Source organism: Mirounga angustirostris, unplaced genomic scaffold (assembly GCF_029215605.1).
Source record: "Mirounga angustirostris isolate CCGP_5_RB_7025 unplaced genomic scaffold, mMirAng1.0.hap1 SCAF_8, whole genome shotgun sequence".
NCBI classification, from domain to species: Eukaryota; Metazoa; Chordata; class Mammalia; order Carnivora; family Phocidae; genus Mirounga; species Mirounga angustirostris.
Genome location: NW_026991716.1, coordinates 42,881,911 through 42,907,255, shown reverse-complemented (window position 1 = coordinate 42,907,255; position 25,345 = coordinate 42,881,911). Strand labels below are relative to the sequence as shown.

General features: G+C 43.7%; 1 protein-coding gene across 1 annotated transcript in view; it reads left to right on the top strand.

Moving 5' to 3' along the window:
- TNFRSF21 (TNF receptor superfamily member 21) overlaps positions 1 to 25,345 on the top strand; it is a 66,087-nt gene that overhangs the window by 22,744 nt on the left and 17,998 nt on the right. The window contains exon 4 of the mRNA XM_045866997.3: positions 20,759 to 21,024. Within this exon, the coding sequence (XP_045722953.1) occupies positions 20,759 to 21,024 (266 nt within the window). The remainder of the gene's footprint in view (positions 1 to 20,758; positions 21,025 to 25,345) is intronic.

Sequence of the window (25,345 nt, the reverse complement as noted above, 5' to 3'; positions counted from 1 at the left end):
GCCCCAGTAACTTAATTTTTGTGAATCTGTCATAAAGGTATAAACCAGAAATACTTTTTTTTAAAAAGATTTAAGCACAAAGGTCTTAAACTTTTAACTCAGCATTATGTGTAATAAATAAGAATTGAAAATAAGTAAAGGTCTAGTTTTAGGGAAATGAAAAAGTAAATTATGGCGTATCCATATAGTGGAATACTGTGTTGACACTGAAGATTTAATGGAGTTGTTTTTTTTTTTCCTTTTTACCCATGACATAGGAAAATATTAATACTAGGTTAAAGGAAAAACAACAAAACCAAACCACGCTACACACTTTATACAATATAATCCCAATTCTCAAAACTTTGGGAAAAAGACTGAAGAGAAGTATGCCAAAATAAAAATAATGTTTCTTCCAGTTTGGTGGGATATGGTGGAATTTATGTATGTTTCTTTTTCTTCTTTATTAATTTTCTGTTCTTTTCCCCAAATTTTCTATAGTAAGCACATGCAATTTTTATAATCAGATATTTAGAGAAAGTAAAAACAAAACAAAACAAAAAAAACCAAAACACCTCATTTTGCTTCCTTTTGCTAGTCTGTATGAATGACCAAACCAAGTGAAAATCAGACTGAAGCCAACATCCTACCTGGGATAGAGCCTGTAAAGACTTGAATAAGACATCTCTTTGCTGGCAACCCATCTGGGGAAGGAAAGCTTCAATTCTCCCCTCCTTTTTAATAAAACATATTTTTAATTGGACGTCATTTCAGACTTCAGAAAAATTTGCAATAGTACAAAGAATACCAATGTATCCGTGCCCAGATTGAACTATTGTTGACTTTTGCCCTTTTGCTTTATTATTTGCTCTTTTTACATAAAAATACATGCAGACTTGATATTATGACATATGTATAATATAGACTACTTTGTTACATATAATGTTATATAGTATGTATAATATAATGTTTTTTTTTAAAGATTTTATTTATTTATTTGAGAGAGAGCATGAGCGAAGGGAGGGGCAGAGGGAGGGGGAGAGGCAGACTCCCCACTGAGCAGGGAGCCCGATGCGGGGCTCGATCCCAGGACCCAGGGATCATGACCTGAGCCGAAGGTAGACGCTTAACCGACTGAGCTACCTGGGTGCCCCTAATGTTTTGTAATATACAATATATAGTGTATATATACAGACTGTCCCTGACTTAATGATAGTTCAAGGTAAGATTTGTTAACATTACAATGATGCCAAAATGATAGGCATTCAGTAGAAATCATACTTCAGATTACGAATTTTGATCTTTTCCTGGGCTCGTGATATGCAGTATGAGCCTCTTTCATGATGCTGGGCAACAGCAGCTGCCAATCAGCCACGTGATCACAAGGGTGAACAACCAGTACACTTATAACTATTATGTACCCGGATAACCGTTCTGTTTTTCACTTTCAGTAGAGCATTCAATAAATTGCATGAGATATCCAACCCTTTATTTTAAAATACGCTTTGTGTTAGATGATTTTGCCTGATGTAGGCTAATAGGAGTGTTCTGAGCATGGTTAAGGTAGGCTAGGCTAAGGTGTGATGTTTGGTAGATGAGGTGTATTTTTTTTTTAATTGAGAATAATGGGTTAGATGTCTTACATGCATTTACGACTTACTCTATTAAATGATATTTTCAGCCTGCACTGGGTTTATCAGAGTGTTACCCATCATAAGTCACTATTGTACATAGGTACAGTAATTTTTCTAAATCATCTCACGGCACTTTATGCCTAGATACTTCAGTATGTATTTCCTAACAATAAGGACAGTCTCTTTTTAAAAAAAAAAGGTCATTTTCAACCTCAATCAGTTTAACATGGATACGATATTTTAATTCACTGTCCATATTCCAGTGTTGCCAGTTGACCCAGTAAAGCCCTTGATTGATAACATCCCTTCGTCCTCTGGTCTAGGATCAGCCTAGGATCAGATATTTCACTGAATTGCCCTTTAAGTGGCCAGTCAGAACACTAATTCTGATCTGTCTAATTAGGAGAAAATTATCAGAGAACATCCTGCTGGATTTGTAAATATCTGGAACTGTCCTCCCACTTTATTAAAGAAGTGACTCCATTCCTCTAGTGGTTGCACTTATGGATTAGATCTTGGACAGCTGTATTTCTAAACGCTCTTTTGCAGCCTAGTTGTCAGAATTCTTGAGAACACCGGGAGTTGTAGAAGTAAAACTGGGTCCAGCAGCAGAAAGCAGCCTAATGCAGTGAGTGACCTGAGACATTCTTATGGCCACTGTCACCTTGTAAACTTCCGTGCCTGTGTCCTTGAAACAATATCCTGTTTCATAAAAAGAAGTGCCGAATCGAACAGAGCCTGGCCATGCCTCCTGCGATAGCAGTACCTGGGCAATATGCTTTTCCAGCTAAATCACGGTAGTCTCCTTCAGGTGTAACCACCTTTTCCCATAGTTTAAACTTTCCCCCAGGTTTTTGCGTTGCTATGTTTATATTGAAGGTGTTTTTTCTCCTCCCCCCCCCCCCCCCCCCACTAAGGAAGGGCTCTTCTTTCCAAATTGCTATTCTCAAAGGTACAACCAGGTAAGATCCCATTACAAAGAGAGGTTCTGTTTCATAAAAACTGTCCCAGGGGCTCAGAGAAGCCCCTAGAAACACTACCTGTTTGATCTGATCGCAGTGAGTTCTGGGCAGCAGATGATCCTGTATAATAAGATCTTTCTGTGGTCCTCATCCGTTTCCCACTGAATTGTTCATGAGGATGAGAGTGAGGATACAATCACCTAGCTCTGGGACGTGCTCTATGAGAGGTCGTGCAGGACCTCCCTTACCCCTGCCTACCTTCCTCAGACCTGGCCATGACCTTGATTGCCTTATAGACTGTCAGTGCTCTGAAGCTGGGCTATTGGTTCCCATCTTTGTCACCAACAAGAGCCTCTTCTCTATTAGGCCCCACTCACCCCTCTCTACCTACCATGGACTTAGGGTTTTTAAAGTTGAACTCTACAAAACTGCAATCCCACTTTCACAGAATGCTAGAGTTGGAAACACCAGATGAGACATTATGTGGCCAGGAGGATCGAAGAGTGAAGGTGCTGTTGTCCCTTGTATTCTTCCTTCCTTTCTGAAGTCATAGCAATGTTACGTCTGGTAGGTTGGGACTGTACGGTGGTTCCCTGTAATATGTCTCCTGCAGCAACAGAATTAGAAGTCCCTTCAGAATTTTTAGACACAAAAGTCTGTGTGAGAGTTTATTACCAGGTCCAAGTGTCATCAAGATTTAAGTCTATTGTTAATGCTCCATTTGCCATGTTTTTGTCACTTTTGAAAACCTTTAGTTCTTTCTGTAGTATAACCCCAACACAGTGAGGCAAGTGGTAGGTCCAAAATGGTCCATTTAAAGTTAAGAAGAGTGTGGGTTCACATTACTTGGGAGGTTACACGGGAAACAGTAGTTTTTGTTTTGTTTGTTTTGTCACAAAAGGCACAAAAGTAAAGAAAGTGAAACTTGGTCTGTACCTAACCGGCCCTACGTTGCAAGGCAAGAGGCTCATATGATCTCAAAATAGTTGTGCCATTCACTTCCTGGTAACCAAGGTCGAGAACTGTGGTCCAGTCCCCCTTGAGAACAGGGATGCTGAGGACGGCCATCAGCTGCTGCTCTCTCTTCACTGTTCCTTTATGGGCCATTTCTATTTACCTTCCCTTCCCTCCTCCCTCTTCTCTCTCCCTTCCCTACTTGTCTCTCTTTTCCCTTCCTTTATTCCCCCTTCCCTTCAACTATTTGCAAAAGGTGTGAAGTTGGCTTCCCGGCCAACCTGTTGGCCTAGGGCTCTGGAGGGGAAGTTTGAAAAGCTGGTCGAGGAGTAGAAATCCCCTGGAAAATGCTTGTACAGATGAGAGGAAATTCCCGAGAGGAGGGCCCTGCAAGGTGATAAAAGGAGCAAGAAATGGACAGTATTTCTCCCCGGTCATTTTTCCTTTTTCTCTGACTTCAGGCTCTAATGATAAAATGAGAGAAACAGGAATTGGATTTATCTCATTTGCACTGAGCTTAGTTCCTGATTAGCACATTCTTAGTCCCATGTCTTGGGGAGATAGTAAGCACTTGACAGGGGCAGCAATCCCTTCGGGGGTAGCTACTTCAAGCACTTGACGTCTAAGGACAATGGCATCTCCTTTCAATGGACCACAGAAGCGATAATGCAGGCAGGTGGCATACTCTTTCTCAAGCAGACTGTTTTGTAACCCCAGTAGCAAAAGGGTAAAGGACTCATTCTGTAGAACGAGGTTCTAAGATGCTCTTTCTTGATTCCTGTAGCTCTTATTGTCTGTCACTGTTTAATTGCTTGTGTGTATGTGGTTTATCTCCCCACATTGCTTGTAAGTCCTTAGAGAGCAGACTCTGGGTTTTATTTGTGTGACCCCATGCCTGGTAAATAGCACGGGGTCTTGGGAGGGGTGGTCTGGAGCCCGGCTGGCCCGTACACTAGCCACCCACGCTATGTAATTTAAAGGTAAAATAAGCTAAAATAAAAAATTCGGTACCTCAGTTGTACCAGCCACAGTTCAAAGGCCCGACAGCCACACGTGGCTACTAATTGCCATATTGGACAGGACGGATAGAAAACATTCCCATCATAGAAAGTTCTAGATAACACTAGTCGAGAGCAACGATGAACTAATTCATCTACTTAATCCTTTTCAAGGTTGGATTGTTTTCAACCCACTGAAATATTGGATTTTTTTTTTCCTTTTGACTTACAATAATATTTGGTGTTAGGGATTAAGGTGGGTTCTTGACACGACATTGCCATAGATACCAAGAATTCTTATTCAGAGCTAAAGGACGCTTCATGACAGCAGTGCTTTAAAATATGCAAAAAACAGCTACAAAAAACTGCTGATATTCCTCCATGTGATTTGCTTCTTCAGAGGGGAACGCTTTGGCCCGTGGACACTGGGGAGCTGGATGATCTGAAGAGAGAGAAAACCGCTAACTCGTGAACGCTTCAATGCTTGTGTTTAAGCAGAACGGAAATGGCTTAGTCTGGGGGGGAGCCTTAAGCAGGGAAGCCTAATGGGAGTCCTGTGGTTGGGGCAGAGGCGAGAGCGGCAGAGGTGGTGAAGACAAGGAGGCTTTGGGAGGAAAGCAGTATCACAAACTAGAAATGACATCCATAAAGCTGGGTTCTCAAATTCTAGATTTTCCATTCCCTGTCCATTTCAGTGAAGACCTTTTACTTCTCTGAGCCTCTGTTTATAAGGTTAGAAAAAAGGTGTTACCATATGTGCTTAAGAGCAAAAACTCTGGAATCTGGTTCCACTTACTAGCTATGTGATCAAGGTCCAGTTGGTTAACCACTTGGTGTGGTATGTCGCTGGCCACCCAGCCAGTGGTCTGCAAAGTGCTAGTAGTGATGAGGGTGGTGATGATGGTGGAGATGACTCATCATCACCTCCGTCCTCTCTGGTAATCTCTCAGTTTCCTGATTCACTCACAGAAAGAATGACCCTGAAAAAGGCCAAAGTAGTCTCCTTTATAATGCATGCAGCTGCACTTAAGGAAGCAGTCTGGTTCTTCTTGGAGAGCTTCTTGAGTTCCAGCCACTAGTGTTCTGCCTTATATTTAGCAGTAACTGTTGCCCAGTCTATGGACTGCTGAAGGGATGAGTTATAAAACAGGACCGTCAGATACATGTGGGAGTGAGGAAAAGGTGGCAGTTACCCTGGAATTTGCTTACAAATTGCTCCATCCTTCCTCTGTCTCCTCCTGAAAAATACTAGTTTTTACCTCAAGACCTCAGCCATTCACTTGCTACAAATTTGTCTGTCGGGCGAACCAGAGCCATAGAGGGAGACAGAGTAGCTTGGGGTGCAATGTGCTCGCCTACCTTTCATCTGTGTGCTCGGGGAACCGATATACTTTGAGTGGAGAGAGGGGCCAAGAGGGACAGTAGATAGACACCACCAGCTGTAGACTCCAGCGCACCCCAGCGTCCTCAGAACCCCAGAGAGTAAATGGTTGTGAATACCTTCTTAATTTAGTGCCCAAATAGTGCTGTGGAGGAGAGTTGGAAGGAGGCACGCGGGACTGCTACACAGGGTAAGGATATCCCAAATGCAGTCCTTTTAACAAGTATGAGCTGGTTGAGCGGAGTCATGGGTTCATTCTTCAGAGTCTGGGTTGCAGCCCACAGGCGGAGCCGTGGTGGCAGAAATGACCTTGGCTTATGAGACCCGAAGTCCAGATCTGGTTCTTCTCCTAAAAGGCTGCTCCGTCTCTTCCTGAAAAATACTAGTTTTTACCTCTCTTTGAATCTAGCTCTCTTTGAATCTCAACTTTGTTTGTAAAATGAGGAAACTTGAACCCCTCACCACAGGGACACCCGATTTCGATCTACGTGACCATTTCGCTGTAACCGAGCATATTGCCACCCCGCCGATGCCTGTCCTGGGAAACACTGCCCTGATTGATCCTGCGGGGTGCTGATGGGTGGAGTACAGGGCCTGCCGGGCAGAGATAAGAGGCCAGGCTTCACCCCACACAGATGCCGAGGAAGGACTGTGCTCGCTGCCACACGGCAGAGTTTTCCCTCGTGCTTCCAGTAGAGTAAGGTCAGTGCAGTGAGAATTCCCACTTAAGTGAGGACACCGGGGGGTGGGGGGGTGGGGGGAGGCCCAGGAGAACGTGCAGTAACTGCGCATGCTTTTAGGGAGAGTGTGAGACATTTCGGTGGCATGGTAGCGACTGAGCAGCTATTAGAGAACTGCTTTTAGGTCTTTCAGTCCCTTCAAGTGTGTCACCTCGATTGCAGTGGAGAAGCCGTGTCCAAGGCGCTCATGCATTTCTGAATTTTTATGCTGAGGGAGACCTTGGTCTCCTCCTATGGGCCAGGGAACCCCAGCCACAACAGAGTTCCTGAGAACAGCTTTGCACTTGGTAAATGCTTTCCTGCTTTGGACAAGTTACTCCACTCGTACAGGCTGGCAGGAGGCCAGCAGCTCCTATCCACCTGTCAAGGGTGGGCAGCTCCTAGGATACATGTGTTTAGGCCGTACCTTCCTCTCAGTCTAACTATCAGTAAAGAAGTTCAGACTTTTGCTATACTGAAACCCTCTTTAACTTTCATGTATTCTTATTAGTTCTTATTACCTCATTAGTGTGAGCGTTACTGTCCCCTATAAAGAAGTTCTTAGGGGCACCTGGGTGGCTCAGTCGGTTAAGCGTCTGCCATTGGCTCAGGTCATGATCCCGGGGTCCTGGGATCGAGTCCCGCATCGGGCTCCCTGCTCAGCGGGAAGTCTGCTTCTCCCTCTCCCTCTGCCTGCCGCTCCCTCTGCTTGTGCGCTCTCTCTCTCTCTGTGTCAAATAAATAATTTTTTTTTTAAAAGAAGTTCTTAAATTACACATTTACTGCAGATCATGTATCTTTGTAATTCGTTGGGACTTTGTGCTTGAATTTTTATGAGATAATCTAACAGTAATCCTTGAAGGTGTGGGAAAAATGTTTCCTAAGAGTGGAAGGCTGGGGTTACAGAAAGAATTTATTTCACTGTCCACAGGATTTGTCTTTAGCCAGGACAGCCATGAATTTCTTCAGGGAAAAATGCTATGAGGGATATCAGGTTGGAGAGGAGCTATTCTCCCTTTTAGTTATGCGTTTCTCCCTCTCTTTTTGGTCTTTTGCTGTATTATCTCCTGTTTGAGAGTTGTCCAGATGTTGAATTATTTTCCTGAAGAGAAACTCAGTGGTCAATCTGCCTGATTCTTTGGCTGAAGTAGGGGACTATAGGATCTGAAGTAAACTTTTCCTGTTTGTAGCTGGGTTCACCTTTAAGGAATCCCAAGGCAAAAAAAAATATTATTATTATTATTATTAAACTGCTTAACTTGTTATTTTTCATTTAATTATATGTATGTGAACACGAAGTTCAAGGTACTGTCCTAGGACTAGGCTTTAGTGACATAAAGGGTATTTGTTTTAGGTTTCTTTGGAGAGAGCTTCAAGTTGGAGAGCAAGTTGGAGATCATGGAGAATTGTGTGTGTGTGTGTGTGTGTTTTGTGTGTGTTTGTGTCTAATCCATCATTTTACAGAAGCTGAAACTGAGTCCCAGGGAAGAACAGTGCCTTGCCCAAGGTTACGTGGCCAGTAGGGTGAGAGAAGAGACTAGGGCTGAGTCTCCTGACTCCTGGGACAGTGCTTTTTATATTTCACGTTGCCTCTCCACTCAGGGGACTACAGGGTACTGCTCAGAACCAGAGTTCTGGTTTGGAAGCTATTACTCCAGTTTCTTGAATGACAAAATGGAGAGGCTGTTCACCTGTGAGGCTACTGAAGGCTGCGGCTGGGGGTGCAAAAGAACTTAGCCCTTTGGCCTCAGGGATTCAGGAGTGGATGAGGGAGAAAGAGATGAAGGCGTGTTTCAGAGGGGAACATCTTCTGGTTTGTTTCTCCCTGGATTGCCTTCATGGGAGTGGTGATGGTCCATAGGTGGTCATTCAGTGTGGGGGGAGCGGAGGTGGCCGAGCATCTTCATTGGATGATTTCAGACTGGGGGAGGTGAAGGAGCTGATGGCTGGAGATGAATTAGATCTTGGCTGCAGGTGAAAGTAAAGAAATGCTTAAAACTCTCACAATCTACACGTAACCTTCCCACCTCGACCTTAAAGAGGCAAAATCATCCCCTCTTCCTTTATCCTTTCTTTACACCCTCTTAGCCTGTCTCTCAGGCACTTGATCACCTTTCTGGTTGATCTTGACATTCTCTGACTTGAACTCAGTTTTACTTGAAGATGCCCTTCTCCAGGATTATTCTGTAAGCAAATTGCTCCAAGGTAACCTGTGTAAGGCCTTGCTATTGACACACTGGTTTGGGGGGAGAGAGAGAAATAATACTTCATGGTTATTGAATGCTTAGTGTGTGCCAGGCACTGTTCTATGGGATTTATAGGTACATTCTTATTTAATTCCTAGAACAACCTTCTAATGTCAGGATCATGCCCATTTTACACATTAAGAACATAGAGGCACAGAAAGGTTACGTGACCCGACAAAGGTCACACCTCAAGCCCGCGGTGAGCCAGGACTAGCATTCAGGCAGTCGGCCTTGGATTCTGAGCTGGGAACTAGTGTCTCTCCATTGTTTGGAGGAAGGGTGGAATGTGGGCAGACAGCTGAAACCTAGATTATCGCAAATATATGGTTGTAACAGATTTCTCCTTTATTTCCATTTGCCTCCTTTTCTATGACGCCATGAAGGGGAGTAAGGGTTGGCGGAAGACATATTCAGAAGATTTACGTTCAAAGAAGCAAGCAAGACTCAGGAAAGATGGGGTTGGTAACACTGTGCTTAGTCCCAGGAGGCGGCATGGTGCTGTGAGGGATGAGGTGCCGACGGGTCGGACTGGCCTGGGTTTTGACTCTCAGCCCTTACTAGGCAACTGTGCCAAGCTACTGAACCTCTCCTCAGTCTTTCTATCTGGAATGTGGACATAACTCCCGTCTCATGGGGTTGTTTCTGAGGATCGAATGAGATCATATGTAATATTGATCAGGCTGTGAGCTCTGCTTCTTTTTCTTTCTCTCTTTCCTCATGGGAAGGTCAGGAAGTTGAGCTGTACTCAGCATTCGTGGAGAGCTGAGGTCAGGGCGGAGGGACAGTTGTATCCGATCTACACAAGTAGAACTCCATTAAGGGTGAGACTTAATGAGTCATAGGCGCCAGGAGAAATGGCTGCAGAGAAAACATCTATACAAGAACATTGGCCATAACACGCCTCAAGGCCTGATTGAGCAGTACAAAAACAGCTTAAAAGGAACTGATGGTGTGGCATATGGCTCTGGTTCTCAGCATTCTCGAGGGTGAGACAAAGGACTTCTGCTCACTCAGCCTGCTCCTGTGGTGTGAGGAGCACTTCTGAGGCGATAGTGCGGCCTGGGGCCACGGGAGGGGGGAGCACGCCATGCCCAGGGGCAGGTGCAGTGGGGCAGCGTTGGCTGAGAGGGAAGCTGTGCAAAGGGACGGAGCTTGTGGGGCCTGAATGGTGCTCACGGGTATGATGAAGGTCTTGGATTCAAGATCTCTAACGTCTTCCATTCTCAAATCCTATCCTTCAGTGTTGCAGAAACTGAATAATGGTGAGGTTAAACACAATCCACAACCAAACCGCTTCTGTATCTCAGGCTTGAAACCCCAAGATAAAGTTCAAGTGTAGAACAGCTGGCTTGGTGGTTAAACCTCTTATTTGCATTAACTTGATTGCATAACTTTATTTGTATAAGGCTGATATCCCAATCTGTATGTAAAAACTTTTCTTTGGGGAAACCATGCTGCTTCAGAACCGGGACATAATTTGCTTGTGTTCTTATTTAAAAAGTTCAGACCCAGTCCTTGAACCAAGCTGCATTTTAGGTGTGGAGAGTTTCTTGTAATATATTTTTTGTTTCTTCCGTCCTTTCCCCTATCCACAGCCCACTCCTCAAGCGAAGCAATACATGACATCTCACGTTACCTAGCAAACACACAAAACCTTTCCCTTCTCATCTGCCTTGTCTTTAGGTCTTAGTCAGGAACAGCATTCTTGGTTCTGGGTCCTTATGAATCCCAACGATAGGCTTAGGAAATGTGTTTCCTTTCTTCCCAAATTGTGGTTCCTCCTTTAGGATGGGTCAGGTGTGGGAGAATTGGTCTTTGTGGGGGTTGTGAAGGAAACTCTTCTCTTGGATTCCCAGCTCTGCAGCCTTCCTCCTCTTTCCAGGGATGCAGTCCAGGTGGGATGGTATTTCTGGCATTAATCTTTCCTCAAGGTTGCAGTGACTGGTTAGGGGACAGAAGAGTAACTGGAAGCTGTGCCCCATATGTATTTGAACAGTTATCAGTATTCTCTTCCATCAGGTTTCAGGAATGACTTAAAACATTTCAACTGAATTATGAAAACTACTCTATGCAGCATTCAAAGAAGAACAAATGTGTGTTAGGAATTTGATAATAAGTACTTCTCCACTCTTTTTTTTTTTTTTCCTAAAGTGACACTGTGGGGTGTTTCTTAGTATTGACATAGGCAAGATCACGACGTGATTCTGGGATGCAAAGAAGACCTCTTACACTGTGATTATGAAATCTATTTTTCTAACGTTATAAGAGAGGTCTCTGCTGCCATTAAGTCTTGTTTACTTTTCTTCAACAAAGACTTATGCTGACTGAGCGCCATATCCTGCTCTAAGTATTTTCTAAATACTAACCTAATTTCCATAACCCTGGGACGTAGGCCACTATCATCACCACTTTGCAGATGGGGACACTGAGGCCGAGGGAGTAACTCACTCCAGGTCACACAGCTAGGAAGTGGCAAAGCCAGGTTTTAAACTTGGGCATCAGTCTGACTCTAGATACTGCCCCGTGATTCTTACAGTCTGGATTTCCCATGAATCACCTGAGGCTGGAAATGTCTAGGTTTCTATGGTTGATTTGTTTTTTTTTAGTCATGCTCCATTAAGAAAATGTTATTTCCCTTAGCGAAGCCCAGCTTGTTCTGAAGTAAAACAACTACAAAATTATCATCAGTAAGGAGTTGTCCTTTGTAGAAGTCACACTGGTTTCCTCCTTTTTGCTTTTCTTTTCTTCGATTGCTTAAAAGGGGAGAATTCGAAAGCCAGATACCCAATGGGCTCAAGGCTCCGAGGGTTCTTGGAAAAAATAAAGGCTGTGACCGATAAGTCAGAGGTGCTTTGCTAATCAGAAGTCACGTCTGTTGAACTTGGGTTTTCTCAGCCCCAGACAGCAGACAGCTGCGAGCAGAGAAACATTCCTGCTTTGCCTGAAGCCTCCTTGACTAAAAATTCCAGATGGCCCAAATTTCCTATGGGAAGTAGACTGGAAGTGTAACCACCGGTCCCGGAGCGGATTGTTTCACTGAAGAGGTTGCTGTGTCCTTTGCCCTGTCCCCGGGGCTGCCCTACTGCAGTGATTTTCCATTGGCTGCAAGAGGCTTCCCCCTGCCCCAGAACCCCTCACCCTACTGCCTTCACCTTTGCATCCAGTGATGCCACTTCCAGCAGACCGCACCTTTCTGTTTAACCGCTGAGGATGTCTGGGGATTATACAGCAGGCAGAACTGTTGCAGGAGAAAAGCCTCTTCTTATCACTGTAGCCTCAATAGCATTATCTCATGCCCAAAGAGGCCAGAGAGGGGCTTTGGCCCTGGGGTGTCACAGGCGGCTGTCCCCCCACCCCAGGCTCGCCCACTGATGACGCCTTCCTCTAGGCTTTAGGGTATAAAAGGTATTTATTTTTAAATGCGTATTTTATTTTGTAATTTACCTAACTAACAGCTTTTGAATTTAAGCTATTTGGGATATTGAAAGACAAATCAGCATTCTCCCCCCACGTAGGACTAAAATACAAAAGGAAACAAACAAACAAACAAAATCCTTAAAAATGAGTGCCCTTGAATCAACCTGGTCAGGTGTTATGTAAGCAGATTTTGCCGAGGAGGAGGAATTTCTAGATTTCTGTTGATCGTTCTTCAGGAGTAACTGGTTGTTAACATTGCAGGGTATGCACAGAATTTGACACATTGTGTGTTGATGGTATGTCGACTTTTAAAAAATAGGTGGGTTCAAGTTTACGTGTTTAAAAAATAGTGACTCTTACTATGTCTTACCAAATCTAAGACACCACTGATGGTGACATATCCTTTTCTTATATGCCACTAAGGAAGAAAACCCACCGTCACCAAGCTGTGAAAAGGCGTTGATTCAAATACGGGTTCAGATGTCTTAGAATCCGTGAACTATGGCAGTATCTTAGCCAATCTTGCGTCTTTTCCATAGGGTCTGACCACATGATTCTAACTGTACTGTTCAGTTTAGTTTCCTCTGCTTGGTCTCTTGGCAGCATTGAACACTCTTGATTTCCTTCTCCGTGAAACACTTCCTTACCTTGGCCTCCAGGACACTGTTCTCTGCTGGTCCTCCTCCCACCTCTCTGGCTATTCCTTCTTCATCTCCTTGGCTGGTTCCTCCTCTTTCACTTGACGTGTGAACAGTGGACAGCTCCAGGGCTTTTCTCCCTGCACATGCTCCCTCCTGTGGTGACCCAGACCTTTTTTTTTTTTTTTTTTAAGATTTTATTTATTTGACAGAGAGAGACACAGCGAGAGAGGGAACACAAGCAAGGGGAGTGGGATCATGACCTGAGCCGAAGGCAGACGCTTAACGACTGAGCCACCCAGGCGCCCCAACCCAGACCTTTAAAGACCATCTATCTGCTGGTGATTCCCAAGTGTGTAGATCCAGCCTGGTTCTTGCACCTGAATGCAACATGCAAATACCCTCTCCCTTTGCGTGAACGACCCAGATGTCTAGATGCTCGACACCTAAGATGTCTAAACCAAATCCCAAAGCACACCCCCACGTCAGTCACCCATTGCAGAAAGAGCCCCCTCCAGCCTTCCAGTTGCTTAGGCCAGAACATTAGAGAGTGCCTCCTTCCCTTCTCTTGCACCCTGTAGTTAGCAAACCTGGTAGCAAATCCCATCAGCTCCTCCTTCAGAATATATACAGAAGTTGACCATTTCCTATCATTTCCACTATGGCCCCTCTGGCCCAAATGAAGTCAGTCCCCTCCCTTGGATGATGGCTGTGGGCTCTGACCGGTGGCTCCTCCTCTGCCTGTGACCTTTCCATGTATTTCTGACACAGCAGCCAGAATGATCCCCCCCAAATGGAAGTCACATAGTGCCATTCAAGATTGAGACATTGAGACTTTTTTAATAGTCCCCACGGACTTTTTGTTGCATGCAGAGTAGCAGCCTCAAGACCCAGTGCAATCCGTACTCCCATTTGTCTCTCAGCCTGTGACCCCCGTCACCCTCCCCCTTTGCCCGCTGGCTTCCACCACACCAGCCCCCCTGGTCCTCCTCGTGCATGCCAGCGCCCTTCTATCCCGCAGACGTGCTGTTCCTTCTGCCGAGGAGTCCATTCCCTCACATAACCTGCATGACTTGCTATCTTACCTCCTTTAGGTCTTGATTCAAATGTTACCTCAGCGAGGCCACCTTTTAGCTTTGAGGAAGAAGGCCCCATATCTAAAATGGCAGTCCTGCCCTCCCATCCCTGGTCCCTGCTTTATTTTTCTCTTCAGCAGGCCTCACTATCTATCACTAAATATTTTATTACTTCCTGTGTCCCCCAGGAGAATGCAGCCTTCACGAGGAAAGGCTTTGGTTTTGCTCCGTGTCCCACCATGCCCCCAGAGCCTAGGATAGTGTCAGGGGATGGAGTCACTGCTCTATACATTTTTGTTGGATAAATAAACGAACAACTTCAGACACAGACTAAGACCAGGAGGAAGGAGGGATTTTTGGCTTTGTGCTTTTTGTTTTTCTCCATGGAATGAAATAAAAGGTTATTGGTTTTCCTTATCGCATCAGTGGCATCTGGTTTTTCCATCTGGAAAATTGTCTACTGTTTTGATAGAACTTGTCATTGGTGAACAGTCCATCATTAGCTTGATGAGACAGACCTTTGCACAGGTTTGTCAGTAGCTTAGGGAATTCATCTGAACTTACGATGATTGTCCATTGAACCTTCAATAAGATAGTGATTAATTCTGCTTTAGAAGTCACTTTTTGGGTTAAAATGAAGTCTAAGCAGTTCCTCTAACATTTGTACTTCAACTAGGGAAGGAGTATTTTTAACTTGGGGCATTCTGAGCTCCCAAGCGCTGATAAAGCAGTTTCCTGTGTGATGTATTGGGAGTGATCCCTGTTGATAGCCCATTTTTAAATCATCCTATGATATACTAGTTACTACAAAACACATGCGCATGTTTCGAGTTTGTTACTTTTAGAAGCACTTACTGTGTAATCAGGCCAGACAGACCTTGGTCTAGACAGCTGCTCTCTGCAGGGGCAGAACCCAGGAGACTTTTCTTCTGGTGCCTGACATGGACATGGTGGACCACCCTGATGGGGAGGAGGGCACCGCCAGACGGAGAGGCTCCTGCACAAGAATGGGGTTCCTGTGCCAGGAAGCCCAGCTTCTACCCATCGGGGACCACATGAGATTGATCTGGCATGGCTTCACGACAAGGGTGTGTTGGCATGTGGCCCCCCAGGTTCTCAGTGGCTGCAGCCGTAGAGATTAATGAGATGATAAAAGGTGTGTGTAGGGGCAAGAGGGGAAGCTGACAAAAAAGGCTCCCATTCATTCATTCATTCATTCATCCATTCAAGATATTCATTGTATTCCTAGTATGTGCTAGGCTCTGGGAGGTGATGGAGATAATGATAGTCAAAGTTGACATGGGGCTTGGGCAGAAGGTGGTCAGAAAAGGCATTAGTGAGGACATGACCATTGTATAGGGAAGAACATCAATTCTAGGAAGGCTAAAGCCACACTTGTATTCAGATTTCGAACTTGACATACATTGCTCTGTACATACATTGGATGTGCTGCCCCTGTACCTGCCGTTTAGAAGCCTGAGGTCACAGCATGTGCTAATAAAGAGCAATGTCTGGGGGCAGGAATTAGGGTGATGGTAGAAGGGAGAGAACCTTAGCTCATTGTCTCCTGTGTTTTGTGTGCCTCACGGGAGACTGCTTTGTGTAGAGAAACCAGTATGGGGATAACTGTGGAGTCATCTGGGGATAACTGTGGAGTCATCTGTCCTGGGAGGAGGTTGTGTATTCATTACCTCGATGGGAATTTTCTCATTATTTGTCCCTCTGTCTCTCTTTCTAGAAGAATAATGAGAACTGACATTACATTTCACAAGCATTGGGAGATGCTGTGGGAATACTTGAATTTTTTAAATGATGAGAATTTGGTACCATCATATGGTGGTACCATAAGTTTGGTACCAAAGTCTATAACCTGCTCATGTCTCCCATGAACCCATTCTGTGCGAAGCTGGGTGCAGAGTGTGAAACGGGGTGCTGTGTTGTGCATTATAAATGGCCTTTGTTTACTCGGGCTCTGTCATCACTGTCCTTCAACCCTCATCCAGCGAGGCTTTAATGTGGGTTCTTAAGGATGGCACTCATTTCAGGTGTTCATCTCTACAAGGAAAGAGCTCTAATACCTTCTCTGATGATAAAGGTCAATTCAGGTTTTTATGAAAAGAGGTGGAACTCTTTTTTTTGCATACTGGAGCTGACGTGGAGCTTAAAAAATTGAGCTTCAAATTAATGTTGTCACCCCGATAAGATCTTCAGGGTGGTGGTGCCCCTTTTGACATGTACTAGTGAGGTGCTGGAAAGCACAGGAAGCCAGGATTGTGGCGCTTGCCTTCATCATCCAGTACCTACAGTCTCCTGGCACTAAAACCCATGTCTGCAAAACTCCCGCCACCTTTTAGGTCCATTGCCCTGATGACTTGTCGGTGCAGAGATGGCGGGGATGGAGGAAGCAAAACTGATGTGCGCTCAGACTCTTGGCTTGCTGGTTTTACTACGTGATCCCATAAATCGCCTTACCTACCCTATGAGAGGAGAGGTGGTGTTGTCCTTTTATTGATGTGGACACTGAAATTGTAGAGGTGCTCGTTTTTCAAAGTCACACAACTGACAAGTCATGGCATTTGAATCCATAGCTCGTGATGGCCAAGTTCATGATCTTTCCACTACCTGCCCCTTACAATTCAAAAGCTCTGTCTTGGGGCTAGGGCCACCTTCTCGCACACAGCTCCTGGCACGAACAGCGTCTGGTGGATAGGGGCTTGCTTGACTCCTGTGACGATTTCTTTTCTTTTCTTTTTTTTTTTTTAAAAGATTTTATTTATTTATTTGAGAGAGAGGATGAGAGACAGAGAGCACGAGAGGGAAGAGGGCAGAGGGGGAAGCAGACCCCCCGCTGAGCAGGGAGCCCGATGTGGGACTCCATCCTGGGACTCCAGGATCACGACCTGAGCCGAAGGCAGTCGCTTAACCAACTGAGCCACCCAGGCGCCCGTGACGATTTCTTTAGAAGCTTCATTCTCGGAGCTCTAGGACCTGACATTACAGGAAAAGCAAAGTTAAGCTCCATACCCCTGTCAGCACTTTGGTGGGTTGAGGGATGTGTTGTTTTCAACCTACGAAAAAAGAGACTTGGCATCACTTTCAGCTAAAGGGGTCAGATTGATTGAACACATCTGTCTCCAGTCTCGATGAAAACTTGGAACTCTGATGGGACAGGGGACTGGGGCACTCTGTCAGCCAGCGAGTTGGTCTCCATTTCCCTAACCCTTATGTCACATTCATAATTGGGGTGGGAATTTGCATCGTCGTGTGTGTGTGTGTGTGTGTATGTGTGTGTGTGGAGGGGTGTTTAACAAAATGTTTTTCTAAATTTTTATTCCGTTTGGTAATTTAGCTATGGTCCCTTAAAATTGCAACAGTTTCAAGGGTTGGTGAACTATATAGCCATGGGCCATCTCATGTTGCAGGAGGAATTGCAAGAGACCTCCCTGTACTCAAAACCTAGTATGTTTACTGTTGGCCTTTACAGAAAAAGTTTGTTGACCCCTCTCTCTCCCCCGACCCCCAAGGGTACCATACCATAATTTTAAAGAAATTGTAAAGAAAAGAAATAAACTTTTTCGCCCCAGAGAAAACTTTACCAGCATCTGCTTGGTCAGTAATAACAGGTCAGGAAGAAAGCATACACATCATATCCAACCCCGAGTGCATTCATAATTCCAGCATATAATAAAGCTCCTTACTGCACCATGTTCCCTCCCTATGAACCGCAACAGAGGTACCATTAACTAGCTAGCTGACCTTGAAACAATAATAAAGTAATAAGATAAAAGGAAGACCCATTTCCCCAGCATCCAGTTTAGCAAATAGAACCTTGTGACTACCTTGGAAGTCCCTTCTGTTTCTTTACCCAGGAACCTCCACCTCCGGGCCCCAGCCCCCAGGTAACCCTCTTAATCTGGTTTAATTATCTTCCTGCTTTGCTCTGTAGTTGTATTCTTTTGTTTTGCTTAAAACTTTTTTCTGAACAAAGAACACTTTCAAAGTCCATCAAATTTTATGTTTCATTGGCATTACTTGATTTTCTTGGGGATAAATTCTTTCTGCATTAAAATTTTGTAAGGGTTCTCAGTCCAGCAAACCCAGGAACCCACAGTGACTGCTCAACAAATACTCTTGAAATACCCTGCAAGCTTTAATTTCCCCTTTGGTGGGGTGGGGACAAGGTGCAGTGCGCTTAGGGGCCCCTCCCCTGCTGCGGGGTCGGGACCCCGCACCATGTTGGAAGACTGCTGTCACCAGCCATTCTCTCTGGCATCTTTAGATTTATCAACTGGGCCATGAGAGGGGGCTGTGCCCAAGAACACTGCTGACCCAGGGCAGCTCCCGCGCATCGACTCCACGTTTTCCTAGGAAAAAAAGTGAGATGAGACCTGATTTGTGGGCTTTAAATTTAGCTTCCAGTCAATGTTGGTTGAAGGAAAATCTCATTGTGTCCATTCTTTGTGTTTTTCTTTTTTTTCCTCATTTTTCTTTATTTTGTGGCTGAAAAGAAAGTATAAATGCTGGGTTTTGGAAGAGGAAACTGTTGTTACGTTTGAGCCTTTTAAACTCTGTAATTACTCTATAAAGGCATGTATTTGCATCAGAAATGCATTTAGTCTTAAGTTTTAGTGTTCAGTATATGGAACATTTATAATGATGGGGTACTTCCAAAAATAAATCAACTCTATAGAAAATGTTAATCAGCTCATCCCCAGGGACCATAGTGAGTATGTCTATTGTACAAATGGGGAAATGGACATGACAGTTAGTGGTTTGCCCAAAGCCACACTGTCTTCGGCATTATGAAGATTTAAGCAAAGGTCCCATGTACAAGAAAATGCAGTCATGTTTTCATGTAAGGCACTGTGGGCCTTCGTCAAATTAACCTAAATTAAGATTCAGGGACTAATGTGCCTTTTGGTATTTGGAGGAACCTACCACATCAATCACAAAGAGCTGGTTTCCTCCTTAACATTACCTGCAGGGTTTTAAATAGGACATGGAATTTTTTTTTTTTTTTTTTTTGAGTCTGTTGCTTGAAATCAAAAGCTCTGTATCTGGCTAAAACATTGCCCTGAAAATTGAAAAGCAGCTGGTTCAAGTGTATTTCACACTGCCAGGGAAAATCATGTGAAAATTGCAGTCATGCCTCATTCTGTGGCATTCTACTCTTAGAGTCGACAAGAAAGCAGCCTTCTACTAGGAACTTACTTTTCAAAAGCCATTTGTGGGTGGTTGATTCAGGATGCATATGCACTCTTGCAGATCAGCTGCCTCTACAGGCTGGCATGGCAGAGTAAGGATTTATGTTGAGGAAACACCAAGTCCTCCATTTTCAAAGAAACTTCTGGAATTAGTATTGTGCTTTTCTTAGGCAAAAATCGAGAGCTAATTTTATAGATATTTTCCCCAACAACCGATGGGAGCAAAAAAAAGATTGTTTTCCCCTGGTTAACCTCTAGTTAATTGAAAAATTCAATTCTCTGTAATAGGAAGCTTTTCTTTATTCTTTTTCCCTTTTTTTTCCTACTTCACTTGGAAACTTGACTCTTTTTTTTTTTTTTTTAGTTGTTAGTGTTTTAAAGACATTGTTAACTATTATAACTCTGGTATCTGGTCATGTGGGTATGGCTTCATTCAAAGACATGGTATTGGCTGAGAGGACTCACCCCCCTGTGTGGTAAACTGCCGGATCCCATACCGTGAGGTTCTTTATGACCCCATGTAGCAGTTTGGACAAAGCCAGTGTATAAATACAGAGAGAAGGTGCTTTGAAGAGGAAGACGCCAGAGCGTGCTGCTCAGGGAAAGCCACACCTCACAGAGGGTTGGTGCCAAGGGCTCATCCTGAGCTTGCAGCTTTGAGATTTGACTTGGCATTTCACCCTGCTCTCCTCAGATCTGCATACTGCAGACCCACACTGACCCAGTTTACAAGTGACTGAGAAGCCAGAATGACAATAGAATACACTGTCCAGTGAGTTGGGTTCAGTTCCCACCCAGCTACCTTTGTGATATTGGGCAAATCACAATTTTCCTAGGTGTTATTGCCTTATCTGTGCAATTGGAATGTTAATGCTTTATAAAGATGTTCCAAGAGCCAACACCTTAACATAAAACCCCGGGAGACTATAGTGATTATTATTATACTGTCATTTTGGTTGTTGTCTCCATTATAACTGTACAGGTCAACTTTACAAGACTGAATAATAGATCAGAAAATTGCTTGTTGAGCATAGGATTCGAGCACCAGGAACCAGAAGTCCTTCAGGAGTGCCTCCCTGGGGCTGGAATGGCTGGGCACACTGTCGGCTGACATAAAGGAAACTATTGCTAGAATCTGAAGACCCTTTATCCAGACAGTGTTGGATCATCTCCACGGCAGTTTTAATCCGTAGTTTACTTTTTTCTTAATTTCATGAAGTCACCACTTTTTTGGTCTGGGGGGGCCTCTATTTGTTTACACTTGTTTCAAAACAGCCTTTTGAGGGGTAGTTATTGTCCTTCTAGGATTCGCTCCTTCTTCTCGCTCCACATTCAGGAAGTGAAATTTGCAGGAGGGCACCTAATTCGTCCCCAGGAGGGGCTGCAGATGCTGAGTGCTTAGAGAAGGCAGTCCATTCCTTTGACAGGTAACAATGGGAGAGCGTGCTTCTTTTTTTAATTCATTAGAATAGAGTAGCCATATAGAAAGACCTTCCCTCCCATGCCAATCCCATGGATTTGTCTTTAATTTTATTTTCCCTATGGTTTAGGGATTGACATCCTGAAACTCGTCGCAGCCCAAGTTGGAAGCCAGTGGAAGGACATCTACCAGTTTCTGTGCAATGCCAGTGAGAGAGAAGTGGCTGCTTTCTCCAACGGGTACACGGCCGACCATGAGCGGGCCTACGCCGCTCTGCAGCACTGGACCATCCGGGGGCCCGAGGCCAGCCTCGCCCAGTTAATCAGCGCCCTGCGTCAGCACCGACGCAATGATGTCGTGGAGAAGATTCGGGGACTGATGGAAGATACGGCCCAGGTAATGTACCTGGGTTGTTGGTCTTTACAACTAACCTTTTGCTCCCTGAACCAGGGATATATAATAAGGAAACATACAGATGTTAGGTGTTTTGGTTAACACACATTCCCCTTCTAGGGCCGTGGTTCTCAGTGGTTGTCCATTACAATCATCTAGAAACTTTATTTTTTTTTAACTTGTATTAGTTTAAAGATTTTACTTATTTATTTGAGAGAGAGAGAGAGGGCGCACAGGCGGTGGGAGGAGCAGAGAGAGAGAGGGAGAAGCAGATTCTCCTGATGTGGGGCTCGATCCCAGTGCTCCGGGATCATGACCCGAGCAGAAGGCAGATGCTTAACTGACTGAGTCACCCAGGTGCCCCCATCTAGAAACTTTAAAAGAATTCTGATAGTTGGACCCCACTGTAGACCAGTGAGATCAGAATCTCTAGGGGGAGGACCACAAATCAGTATTTTAAAAAGTTCCCTAAATAATGCTAATGTACAAAGTTGAGAATCATCCTATTTGGGGTATGTTCTAGCATCAGACTATACAGTCAGATCTGCTTCTTGTTATCCCATGTAAAGTCTCATTTTGCGTAACACACTTGGAACAAATCCAAGAAGGAAGATTTTTTTTTTTTTTCCCTATTCTCTCTCCACCCACCCATTGCCCCCAGGATATTTTTTTGTGATATAGTTTAGGGAGCCTCGATCTTACCTTCTGAGGATGCAGATCGTGCTGACAGCAGTGGGTAACAGGATTGATCGATCCTTCTTCTTGGGCTGGTTCAGTCTGCACATCAGATGGGAACTGAGGGGACCCAGGAGTGTGATTTACTAATAGTCACTGGTCACTGAGCTTTGACTTTGGAGCCAGGCACTTGGATTTGAATCCTGGCTCTGACATTTATTAGCTGGGTGACCAAGGACAAGTTACTTCAACTTTCTCTGTTTCTGTTTTCTCATGTGTAAGCCAGCCTTAATGGGCTAATTAAGATTAGAGGTAAAGTACATGGGATGCCTGATGCATTGAAGGTGTTTTACAAATGGTAGTTATGATCATAACGTAACTGATTTTACTTAGCCTTTCCTTACTCATAGTATGCATCCCTGAAAGGCCATGAATTAAGTACAAATTTGGGTATTGACTTATATGTCTCACAGACTTCGATTAAAGTTTCCGAATGTATTCCCAAAGTAAAGGAAATGTTGCCACCGAGACCTGATAAAACCCACTTAAAATTTAAAAGGCCATTCTGTTGCTGTTATTTTCCAGTGCTCTAAACTCATTATCTAAAGAGCTGGAGAGAGACTTTCCTCCATCAACTGTAATTTACGACCATTCTGTACCAAGTTTTGTATATCAAGGGACTCAGTTTTATATATTTAAGAGGTCCAAGTGCTTTTATTCTTTTTTATATGAACAGTGTAGTATTTCTTCACTATGAAAGTAAACATTTATCAGGTGGATCTTTTATTTATGTGACTGGATAAAGTTTATAGTGCTAAATGATGCTGAAAGTGGTCTTTAAACTCCTGGCATATTTTTAACTTCTTTGAGATGTGGAATTTCAGAAAAAAATATTTATGAATAGAAGGGATGGTAAACATTCAAAGGCACACACCAATGTCTTGTAACTTCCTGAGAACGATATCAGAAGTGTGGCTCAAACATGAATGGGCTTCCTTGGAATGTTGACTTTAAGAGCTGGTAAGATGAGCAGCAGACCTGAAGAAGGATCCAGATACTGGAGAATAAGTCATTAGATCTTTTTGATGATACTTACAAGAAAGGTAAAATGTGGTTGATGCAGTGTTAGGATTTGGTTAAATGGAATATTTGATAAAGTGGAAAGATGATTATGATGAATTTTTAAGGAAAAAGGAGGTTTCTCATTAGAAATATAACCACGGGAAAACATAAACATGGAGAAATGAAAAAGCACAAATGTTAATGTTACATTACTAATTCCAGGTGGTACAATTAGAAGTGATTTTTTTGGGGCGCCTGGGTGGCTCAGTTGGTTAAGCGACTGCCTTCGGCTCAGGTCATGATCCTGTAGTCCCAGGATCGAGTCCCACATCGGGCTACCTGCTCAGCAGGGAGTCTGCTTCTCCCTCTCTCGCTCCCCCCTCTTGTGCTCTTTCTCTCTCTCACTCTCTCTCTCAAATAAATAAATAAAATCTTAAAAAAAAAGAAGTGATTTTTTTTTTCTGCAGTGAAAACAGGTTACTTTTGTGATTTAAAGTATTTCATCAAATGACTAAGCTGAAGGGGCACCCGAGAAAAGATAGGTAGGGCTTTGTGCTAAATTGAGAGGGAGGCCCTCCTCATTTCGGTTTCAGGAGAGCAGACAGTGGTTTGTGTGACAACCCATTCTTCCTTATTAGCATTGACTGAGATTTGTAACGTTGGGTCAGATTTGCCAAAAAAAATTGTTAAAACTTACTTCGCTTTTGGATTCTGCAAGTCTGTTTCATTTTTCTGTTGTACACTCAGCATTTAGAATTTGGTCCTAGTGTTCGGAGTTACTTCTCTTTTGGGGGGGGTCATGATGGTGGTGGAGTATTAACTGTAACAAATTACTTGTATGTTTCTCTGATGATTCTTTTGAGGTCCATGAATGCCTACTGAGCACCTGCTTTATTCCAGGCACTGTCATAGGTGCTGGGAAAGGTGGGCCCAAAGTCTCTGTGGAGAAGACTGCATATCAAGGAGAGTGATTCATAACAAAAATCACAGCGTCAGTGAATAAGAAAACAAAACAAAATACGTAGTCCCCAAGTGCCAAACTCTTGTACCCTTTAGTTCTTTCCTCTTATCTCGTCTATATCCAAGATTCTAATATCTATTTTGTTACTTATTTTTTAAGGGAGAGGGGCATCAGTGCATCCTATAGCTTTCTCTGTGTTTCTAGTGTAGCCTGTGTGTGATGACGGAGGCTAAGAAGCCAATATTAAGCTTCTCGGTCCATGTTTTCATAATGCCCATCATTGTCTAGCCACATTGTGGACCCAGCTCCTGACTCTAATTTTAATAGCCAAGGAGCATGGATTTCTGCCGGTCAGCTCTTACTAATCACACAGTATGTAATTGTCTGCAGGTTATCTCTGAGATTAGTTGAGTCAAACAAGACAGAATGCAGGGGGCATAATTGAGACTTATTCTTCCCACTTGATGATGGATTTGTATTCTTTGTGTATTGTGGTCCTGCTGGGGACTTGAGACTTGGCCCTAGGAGTTAATGGAACCTTAATGTGTAAAAATGACTGTGTGTGTATTATTTGAAAATGGTTAATGTTTTTTCCTATTCATGAACCTGAGAGCACCCACCTTATATTCCACTCAAAGGATTAGCCTGGTGTGCCTTTTATTTACCTCTGTCAGGAACAGCTGGTCCATTATTAACCATGGTGGCCTATTAGCCATTTTTTAATTAAATGCATCCCAGTCTGACTTTTTCTTGTTTTAAAAAATTTCTTTGTGTACTAAAAATATTATATAATAATATTCACTTTTTGGTGTACTGTCGAGTCCTTTATTTATTTAATTTTTATTTTTTTTAATTCATTTATTTGACACAGAGAGAACGAGAGAGAGAAAGAGAAAACACAAGCAGGGGGAACGGCAGGCAGAAGGAGAAGCAGGCTCCCCCCTGAGCAAGGAGCCCGATGCGGGGCTCCATCCCAGGACCCTGAGATCATGACCCGAGCCAAAGGCAGCCACTTAACCAACTGAGGTGCCCCGGGTCCTTTTTTAAAAAAAAAAAAAAAATTAAGTTTTTAAGAGCAGTTTTAGGTTTAAAACAAAATTGAGAGGGAGGTACAGATATTTCCCATATACCTTCTGCTCCAACACTTGCATAGCCTTCCCCACTGTCAATATCACTTACCGGAATGGTACATTTTTTACCAAGGATGAATCTACACTGACATATAATAATCACCCTAAGCCGATACCTTAGAGCTCACTAAGTTGTATATTCTTTAGGTATGGACAGATGTATAATGACATATATTCATCATTATACTATCATACAGAATATTGAGACTGTTCTCCCTCCTACCCCACCCCTGACAACCACTAATCTTTTTACTGTCTCCATGATTTTGCCTTTTCCAGAATGTCCTATGGTGGAATCATGCAGCCTTTTCAGATGGGCTTCTTTCACTTAGTAACGTGCAGTTAAGGCTCCATCATGTCTTTGCATGACTTGATGGCTCATTTTTTAGCTCCAAATAATATTCCATTGTCTGATTGTACCAGTTGATTTGTCCATTCACCTTCCTGACTCTTTCTTTATCGGAGGTATGTGTTGTATTTTTCGAGTTCAGCGTCT